This window comes from Populus alba, chromosome 3, assembly GCF_005239225.2.
Source record: "Populus alba chromosome 3, ASM523922v2, whole genome shotgun sequence".
Classification (NCBI taxonomy): Eukaryota; Viridiplantae; Streptophyta; class Magnoliopsida; order Malpighiales; family Salicaceae; genus Populus; species Populus alba.
The window spans coordinates 13522828-13533148 of NC_133286.1; the positions used below are offsets into that span (position 1 = coordinate 13522828).

At 32.2% G+C, this 10321-nt stretch overlaps 1 protein-coding gene across 1 annotated transcript; it reads right to left on the reverse strand.

The window, feature by feature from the left end:
- Positions 1-1876: 1876 nt before the first annotated feature.
- LOC118028669 (CSC1-like protein At1g32090) lies at positions 1877-8771 on the reverse strand. Its single transcript, XM_035032354.2, has 11 exons — positions 8307-8771; positions 7695-7847; positions 6999-7134; positions 6537-6638; positions 6131-6250; positions 5547-5627; positions 5044-5384; positions 4312-4557; positions 3461-3785; positions 2685-2918; positions 1877-2522 (listed from the first exon to the last, which is right to left on the reverse strand). The coding sequence occupies exons 1-11, from the start codon at positions 8618-8620 to the stop codon at positions 2154-2156; spliced, it is 2421 nt and encodes an 806-aa protein (XP_034888245.1). The 5' UTR covers positions 8621-8771; the 3' UTR covers positions 1877-2153.
- Positions 8772-10321: the final 1550 nt, after the last annotated feature.

The following is a 10321-nucleotide window of genomic DNA, read 5'->3' on the forward strand; positions in this document are numbered from 1 at the left end:
ATTTTTTTTTAAAAATATATAATATTTTTAAATCATTTTGATGTGCTGATCTCAAAAATAATTTTAAAAAAATAAAATAACATTATTGACATGCTTTTCTGAGTGAAAAGCATTTTGAAAAGTAATTTCAACACACTCCCAAACAATACGAAAAAGTTTAAAGTTTCAAGATATCATAATTCTAGAATCACGGTTCACAAGTGTGAAATAAATAGATAGAGCATATATCAATCGGCATTTCTGCAAACAAATTAAAATCATTATAATAATTAACTCAATCATAACAAATAATCAATTTATTTAAATTATAATTGAATTTATAGTTCCTCAAGATCTTCCTATCACCGGTCATGCGGTGATGTCAAAAATATCTTATCAATTCATTTTAAAACAAGGAGAGTGATAATTTGAATAATTACTTGTATAACATAATCCTATTATAAATACCAGTTGATGTGACTGTCCTTCCATTAATACACATATAGTGTTGGTGTCATCTCTTCATATCTAAGATACAATGTATGCGTCTCACATCTTTATTACTCAATTAGTATATAGATCAAGTAGTGGTCAAACTTGATGTAGTCAAGACAACCGACATACAAAAAACCAGCTTGAATCATATATGATTAGACTCACTCATATAGTTTTGCATCCGCCTATATGTACGATAATAAATGGTGATCTTTTCCTACATAAAAAGTTAAATTATAATTACATCAAAATATAACATTTAATGATAATTAAATTAAACATAAATTGTAAATATATTAAAATTAAATATATTCACAATGCCAGCAAATATATTTTATAATTGATGTCAATCTTCCAACCGTTAAACAGAAATGCTGCTGAATTTGGTAGACGTTTAATGCGACCCATATTCAACATGCTCATACTCATGCTCTATATAAATACTACAAGCATGCTTATAATAATAGTCACCTTGATCATCTTCCAAATGTTAACGTTCAACAATTTATTAAAAAAGAAAAATAGTCTTTGCCAATCTGAAGTATTTTAGCTTCATGGAATGAAATAGATCCTTTAAGTATTAATTTTCATGAATTTAGTTTGCAATCATGAAACCCTTCACTTTCGTGGAGATTCATATGACAAAGACAGTTTTAGATGGTCAATCAATGATGGTTTGTTTATCTATAATGACGTGAAAATGATTGTGTGTAGATAGATGAGAGAGTGGTATGCATGAAAGATACAGTGGAAAATTAAACAAAAGTGTGGAAAGTGTTGGGATTGAAGAGATATCGAATTAATCAGATTATTAAATGCCGAAAACAAATGTTCAAGAACTGGAAAATTTCGAACCACCAAAATACGAATTTGAAGTTACAAGCAATAACCATCATGAAACCATTAAGGTAGCGTCTGTTTTTTTTTTTTTTTTTTTTTTGGTAAAACTATATATTCATTTCTAAACAAAAAAATACTTTAAAAATTAATCACTACCGTGAAATCAAATACAACTTAAATCACTGAATCTGTACCATAATTTGGGGCTGACATCCGGACTTATTATCTTCACTTTAAAAAGGTGCGATCAATTAAGCTACATATGCTTTAGCAACACTGAATTATCAAGTAACTGAAGTGTTTAGACAAGTGAAACTTGCTGAACACGGAAAAAGAGGGAATATCGTATTCCAGGTATCGGAAGAACTACTGACTATTTGCAAGCACGCATGTGCATGATAGTTTGGGATGCTGGAACCAAACGTTGGTCCCCAGGTCTCACTCGACCTTGAGTGCCTTCTCATTTGGCCATTGCCTCGCATAACATTTCACAACAGAACAATCACGCATGCTACAACAGACAGCTTTGCAGAAGGATAACCCTAATAAATGAATACATCAATAAATAAGAAACAGCTTTAGCTTTATATGCCTTCCCTACACAATTATTATAACTGCCATTTCTCAAGAGTTTAACATATAGGCTATATTTTTGTGGAATTTCCAGTCATATTTCAGGAAAACACCATAAGCTACTAGTGATTACATTGACAAACCCATAATTACAACGGGAACAAAGCTATACATTCTAAATGAAACCGTGGGAACTAGTGATTTAGAGAAAAATAAAAACAAAAAAGGGTTAGCAATTGAACTTTTAGATTAGTACCTCCATAACATCAAGGCTCGTTTTCATAATGATAGGGATAATGAGGTGGAGAGGGAGGATGATAGATATCATTTTCGTAATGATAGGCATAATGGGATGGAGAGGAAGGCTCATAGACATGCTGTGGTGGAGAAGAAGGATGATACATGTAATGCGGTGGGGAAAAAGGATGGTTGACTTGATGTGGTGGAGAGGGGGGGTTGATTTCGGTGGTTGGATCACTTGCAGTATGCGATTTGTTTCTTTCAACCTTCACCTCTACCAACTCTTCTTCCTCAAATGAGTGGAAAATTGGGTGCAAATATGCATCAGCCAAGTATGCTTTCATGTTTATATCAGATTCTGTAGTTCGATCTAATATGTCTTTCTCCATGGCTTCCTGAAGTAGTGCCAAGAAGAAACAGTTGGATCAGTTTTTGAAAACAAACATATTTCATTCCTCTTTTCAAATGATAAATTTAAATCTGAAAGAAAAAAAATGATTTCATTTAATTTAATGAAACTTTCAAAAATCTCTTTTCTTGCAAAGTACAAAACTTACCTCGAGAGGGTACTTCCTAAATGCAGGTTCGAAGCGACTCTTACAGAACTTGTGGAAAGATAATGTCAATATGGGCAAGATAACCAACAAAGGAGTGGAATTGGCTGCTTTTTTTGTACTAAGCAAGCCCAAAAGTAAAAGTTGAGATATCAATAAACTTGCAATTATACGGCTGTGAACATGTGGCCAAAATGCAGCAGCACTCTCGTATTGTTGATTGTAGACATTGATTATCTGCAACATTAAGTAGAAATACAAACCAACAGTAAAACTAATGTTTAGAAAACATTGAAAGGGTATCTTAGGAGTATAACAGCAATAATATCAAACAACAGAGAAGTCAAAGTTTGAAGTAAATCTAAAAAAGTTGTTGTGTGGACTCCATAAATCGACAGATACTGACTATTTAAACTTGTAGGGGAAAGAATTACCAAGTAAATAGAGAAACATTCCACGCCACTTAAACCACAATGGGAACAAGTTGAGACACCTTAATTAACCTAGTTATTTATTTCTAAGACTCAAATCCAACCATAGGATTTTAGATAATACCAAAATCGCTGGCTTTCTAGAACATCATATTTACAATCACAAGCATCAAATGGTTATGGGTTCCAGACCTTGGCCAATCTAAAATCACAAAGCAAATGTGTTCGGGTCAATTCAAAGATAATGTTTAATCTACTTTCAGATGCTAGCAAGTAACATAATGCTAATAAACATAGTATAAAGGTAAAATAAATAAATAAGTAATCAAGCATCCTGAATATACTGACCTGATGACGGTAAACCAAGTATGCGAAAGCAAAGAATACTAGAATAAAGGGAAGCAGTATTGGAGTAACCACAGCATATACGATTCCCAAAAGAAAGTATAGTTGGAGGCTTGGGAGAGTCTCTGGGAAATCTACACTACCAGGATTCATGGCCTTTTCTCTGTCTCTTTCAGTCTTTACCAAAAACATGTTCTTCAGATGAAATATGATCAATGGCTTCAATCTGAGAATCTCTCCAGCAATACCAGCCCATCCATCAACCATTATATATGTAATGAAAAAGGTAGCCTTCATTGGTATGGAAACCCCAATAGTTCTAGGAATCCTGCAGTAGATTAATTTCTTATAAAACCATGAATGGAACAGTCAGAGATAAAGATTGCAAAACAATGAGTAAAAACTTTGAAATATATTGTTGCTTTGCATGATACAATTTAAGAATATGATAATATTACATTAAGAGACATAAAACCATAAGCCTGTTATCTCTTATGTTGCATAACAGAACTAGTTGTAATACAATTACGTCGATATATTATGTTCCATGTTTTTGCTTAGCATAACTGGTACTTGTCAATGTTTAAGGTAGAAGGTTAAACCTACAACTCAATTTCTATTTATGCACTTACCCCATCACAGTCAGCATTTCCAAATATAAAATTTTATCAATTAAATTCAGTTGGGTTTTTATTAAGATTATGCATGTGCTGATCACATAGGTGATTTTTGGAGAAGTATCAACCAAACTTAAATCACAATATTACTAGCTCATCCAAATTATCCACAACCTATAACAAATTATTCAACTATAGAAAATGCAAAAGCTAAAATCATAGAGATATAGAATTTACTGGGTTGGTGATTGGTGAAGGAAAGCATCCAGCTGCTCGAATGCCGTTCCAGCTATTATGCTCCCCAAGAATACATTCACTAACATAAAGTAATAATACTTTGCTGCTGCTCTTCGCTCCAAAGTTGAATGTGCAATATATCCCTCGATTTTTGACATTATCATCAAAACCGCTGGTAGTACGTACAAAAAGATTTTAAGTGCAAGACCAGGAAGGAAACCCTGTAGGAATGACTTGATGAATTTCCTGTGCAAAATTAGATTTTTAGTGAGGAGGTCAAGATACTACCTTATTTGTACTCCAAATCTTGAAAGGAATATAAATTGATGCATTATTAAAATGTCATTTAATTTCATGTATATAGAAATGAGTAGTAAACATAACAAAACATATCAATGATCCCCAGTCCTCTATAACACAGTAGAGATGTAAAGACCAAATCATCAGAGATGTAAAGACCCAAATCATCAAGTTAAATTGTCGACAGTATGTTCAAATACTAATGAAGCATAGATAATTGAAAGAAATATGCACAGATAATGAAATAATGATACGAACATCATGTAGCAAATAATAATTACAACGAGCGAAGAATAAATATAAATTTTTTAAATATGTTAAAAGAGATTCGACAATGTTAAAAATAAGAGAAAGTTACATCTGTAAAGCTTCAATGCAATCTGACATGAAACAAGACAACTCGCAAAATGAAGAAACAATTACATCACTTACAGTTCTATGACCGGCCTAAGGAAAGGAGCAACTTTCTCGAGACCCTCTAAATTTGCAAGGGATTGCACAAAAGCTATAGGTATCATGTAGAAAAACACCAAAGCAAACACTGACAAAGATATTATAAGCTTTCGAACAGTCAGTGACACAAATGGTATAGCCAAATTACGCCAATAGATATCGCGAGGATCTGGAGCCCAATTTGTCAACCATAATGTTGGATTCTTGCTTTGTTGTGTTTGTGCACAAACAGCTGCCCCCCAGCGTGAATTAAAAGAAACAAAAGAAACTGGCAAGATAGATTTTGAGTCTGTAAGAATTTTTTGGCGCTCCGATGCCATCTGAAACATATGGGCATCAAATACATGCATTACACAATTTTTATCAATAATTTTGAGTGGTAAAACACTAGATGTAAAACAAGTTAAAAATTATAACAGTATAAGACAACTAATTTTAACATAATGAAATATTGAAATTGAAGGATAAAACTCTTGGCTTACATTCTTCTCCAATAGCTTTATTTGTTGTTTGTAATATTCAATAGAATCAACTCTTTCACCCCAGATTCCTAGAAATCCTTTCTGAAAAATAAACAAGTCAAATCATCAACGTAGTGCTTTTTTAAATGAACAGCAGACTTTTGATTAGGCAAGTTTAATTTGAAAGGTGTATGGCTTCCATTGTTCGCAGCATTCCATGACTTTTTGTATCTAACTATCGTCGATTTGATCAATGGAGTAAATGTTTACAGATCTCGCAAGTTGATTTTCAAGGCAAATGGAATGTCTCATATTGTTAAATTTTGCACACATATAGAGCTATAATTCATTTTACAAGCTACAAAGACAAAAGGTTTGTTAATATAGATGGAAATGTAATTAATGTGTGTCATCTATATGAATGGAGAAATAAATTTTACTATCACTTGGAAAACTTGGATTATAAACAAGATAATTTGGTGATGAAAGACTTGTTAGTTCTCCCAATGATCCTGACAAACACATGCATACACATGCAATGATGCATGCTCAAGCGCGCGCATAGAAGAAAGTTATGATTACAGGTCTAAATACACAAACTTCACCTTTCGAGTGGGCCTTTTGTCTGGATGTCTTTCAAACTTAAGCTGGTTATAATCGAGCCAATTTTGCAGTCTATCTCTTTTTCTCACAAGTTTTGCAAATTTGCTTGCATTGTAGACTGCCTGCAAAGAAATTCCCTTTGATAAATTATAGGGCCAACAAAAGTTTAAGCACATAAATCATGCATATACCATCCTTCCATAAAATCCATTCAAAGACTATTTTCATATAAATCAAATTACTCTTATTTAAAAAAGTAGGAAAATTAGTTAAGAGAACTTGAAATCATGCATATATCTTCCAAACATAAAATCCATACAAAGACCATTTTCATTTTAACCAAATTATAATTATGAAAAAAAAGAACGGATAAATTAGTTAAGATTAATCTCAATAAAACTATGTTACCTGCTGACAAAGATAAGTACTCGGATGGTTTTTTTTAAAGAATTGTTCCACTGTGTCTAACACTGACTGACCAGCAGCATGCGGAACATTCCTGACCACTACCTGCAAAAGATAATGAATTCATGAGAAAAAAAAAACCATCATTACCCTACTAAATATATTAAGCTCTGTAAACTTTCTCAAATTTTACAAGATTATCACATCTTTTTTTGTCCTTTTATTTACTTAGGAGATGCATCTTCTCCTTTTCTTTCTTGAGCATGTCTATTCATATGTCAAATAAACCATTAAAAAAAATAACAAACAGTAAGCTCACTAAAAGAAGAATCTAAGCATGAAGTTGGACCATGTATAATTTATTTGAGGATTGGAACGAAATGGTGATGTGATTGTTTACTTTTGATTGATATCATGCAGAAAGTTCTCACTCAAACAATAAAGAAAAATTTGAGTCAAACTCACAGTGAACTGTTCAGCATTCCTTCTTTGTGAAGCCAGGAAACGCAATCTCATTGATGCAACATGATCATATTCCTTGTAGAGCATGAAGCAAGTCCATATAGTGAATGCATATTGCAACGCTATGTGGATAAAAAATCTGAAATTTATAGCAAATGTTCTTCAGAATATGCTAAACTGTACATTTTCAAAGTCGCAATAAAGCAAGAGGTAATTAGAAGCCATCATTAGACTATATAGCAACAAGTTTGCTAAAAAGTAAAAACATTATAAAATTTTGCAACTAATATTTCCGATCTTAGAGGTTTGCAACGTCAAATGAAAATATAAATGAAAAGACAAAACCAAAATGTTATGCCATTCAATTCATACCTTCACACAACTGGACATAACAATATCCAAAAAGCATGCCCATGTAATTTTTTAAAATTCAATTGGAATATGCTCTATTAAGACTCTAAGAAACACACGTAATCATGGATTTTCCCTTTTCCTCCTTCAATTAGATGAGCAACACTAATAAGTGTCAGTTTCACTATATTTTTGGCAAATCATATCAATTAACAAAAAGGTAATTCAAGCAGAAAACTGTAAGGAAACAATCGAAAGAAATGATAAAAAGGTTAACAAAATAATACTTTAGAAATACATATGCAAAGTATGTGCATTTGGCTCTACCTAAAAGAAACATAAACTTACCTTATGGAACGAGGACGGACATTCGATATTGAAAGCTTGTCAATGTCACTCATAACCAATTCTTTCCTTAAAAAGAACAGTGTTCCACTGGATACATTCACTGGAATGAGAATTAAGAGCGCAAGGATTGTAATTGGAACAAAAATCTTTAAGCTGCCAAATGAATCGGAAAATATCAGTTGTTAAACATCCGCCATCATTGAAACTTGGACTCTCAAAGCCTTAGCTGATGTTATGAAGAAAATACAGCAAAATGGAACTTGACCGTGGTTCTTCCGAAACCCATTTCATTAAAAAAAAAAAAAAAAACAAGGAAAAGAAAAGAATAAGAAGTTGAAGAGCATTAGTCAGTGTCAATGATATGCTAAATAAACTTATAAAGAAAGGCATGCATCTCTTCACTCAATCCACCGTAAATGAACAGCAAGATGAACATATACCAAGATTACCATAAAACTTTCAATTTCCTCTACCTACTAGTTTTCATAGTCAAACAAATTTAGAGCATTCTACAAAATGACCAAAACAAAGCCATGGCAGACTGACAAGGCTCGTGAAAGAAGCTAAAGAAAATTGAGAGTTTTTAATGAAAGAAAAAAAAAAAAAGAGTACCCGAGAGTGTAAATCCTCAAAAAAACAGCAGAGTCAAGACCAGCATGGTTGATAATCTCTGCTTCGCTCATCTTCAAGGCTTGAGGCATCCAGTTCAAGAAAGTCAGGTAAGTCTTGATATTGAGGTTGACCAATTTGCCCACAAAGTTACCGGCCCTTCTTGGGCTGCTCCTTCCTCCACTAATGTACCACTTTGGAAAGTAAACTCTGTCATTGATGGGTTGGATTCTCAGTAAAGCAAAAGCCAGCAAGAATGCAAAAGCACCAAGAATGTTTATGAAAGCTGAGACTCCTATGTCCTGAAGAGTTGCCATGGTAGAGAATAACAGATACAGAAGGTAGAGGGAGGGGAAGAAACAGAGGGAGAGTGTTGGTGAAGGAAGGAAAGAGAGGAGTAGAAGAAGCAGGAAGAAAGAATATGACTTTGCCTTTACTGTTGTACTTAGCTTTTCTAGTTTCTAATTATAATAAGTTAGAAAAGTTGAGAGAGTATTTTTTTATTATTATTATTCTTGTTGTTTTTGGGAAAGGAAAGTGGAATGTAGCGGAAACCTTATCCTGATGTGTTTTTTTTTGGGCTGGAAGGGGAAGTGGAGACGCCACCATTGCCGAGGCAACTTGGGATCCCTGTACATGTACTGTTGGGATGCTTGAGAATAATGGTAAAGGCTGTTATTCTTCTCTTTCTGCTTTCTTTCCTCTCTATCCTACAAGTTTTTTCAATGCTTGGGCCAACTTTTTATTGCTTCTGTGTGTGTTTTTTTAAAAAGGCTAGATGGGCACTGGTAGAAGAGCGCGCGTGCATGTGAGGATTGATGGAGGAGGAGGAGCTTTACAGGGTGAAGAATTGGGGGGTTGTGCACGTGTCGTTTTGTGATTCATGATTTGCGTCCTTTTCGTTAGTCTTTGTTTTCTTGGGAAAATCACTTTAGAGTGTGTTTGATATTATAGTAATTTTAATTTAAAATAAATTAATTTATAAAATATATTTTTAGTTGAAGTTGGTTTGAAAAAATAAATATTTAATTAAAACTATAATTAAAATTAAGGTTTAAAAAAAAGTAGTTTTAATATGTTTGGTTAATTTTTTTTTTTGAAATTGAGGTTATAAAATAATTTTAAAAATATATATATTAATATTGATGGATTTTTAATTTAAATATTATGTATTTAACTATTGCTATTACATCATGAAATAAATCACCTTTATATAAAAAAAATTACTTTAACAAAAAAATATCTACAATTTTCCATTACGTATAAAAATTCATCTGATAAGAACTACAAAATTAGATAAAATATTATCAACAATAAAATTAAGATTACAGCAAGAATAAATTTAATTCACTTTAAACTAATTTTAAAAAAAAATTGTTGTTCACATTCACGTAAATTATACGAGTGAAATCAATTAATTATACTGGATTTTAATAAATAAAAAAAAACTGTTCAACGAAGAGTAGATGCATGCCTCTACTATTTTTTTTTAAAAAAAAAAAAAAAAAAAAAAAACTATTTCACTGAACAGTAGCATGAATTAGATTTTGGCCGCGTAGGAAGCAGCTCCTAACTGCTTTTTCTTTTTTTGTGTTTCGAACGCAGCAGCAGATCCAGCAAATAATAATACACGTTTATTATTAACTAAATAGCTTGTTGCATGAAATCATAGGAAACGTGTACACAACCAAGTTGCCAAACGGTTTCCCAGTAGCCGAGTATTTAAGGGTTACTTTCTTTCTGGTCATCAACGAGGCATGACGCGGGACTATCCTCCCATGGATCTTTTCTTCCATTTCCATCTTTTCCATAGACGTCATAGTGATTGAGAGTTTTTCTGTTTTTTTTTTTCAATTTTTAATTTTTTAAAAAATATTATATTAATATTTTTTTTAGTATTTTTAAATAGTTTTAATATATTAATATAAAAAACTAAAAATAATTTATTATAATATACTTTCAAATTCGAAATTTATTTTAAAAAATACAATCCAATACAATCTCAAATATACACTCGT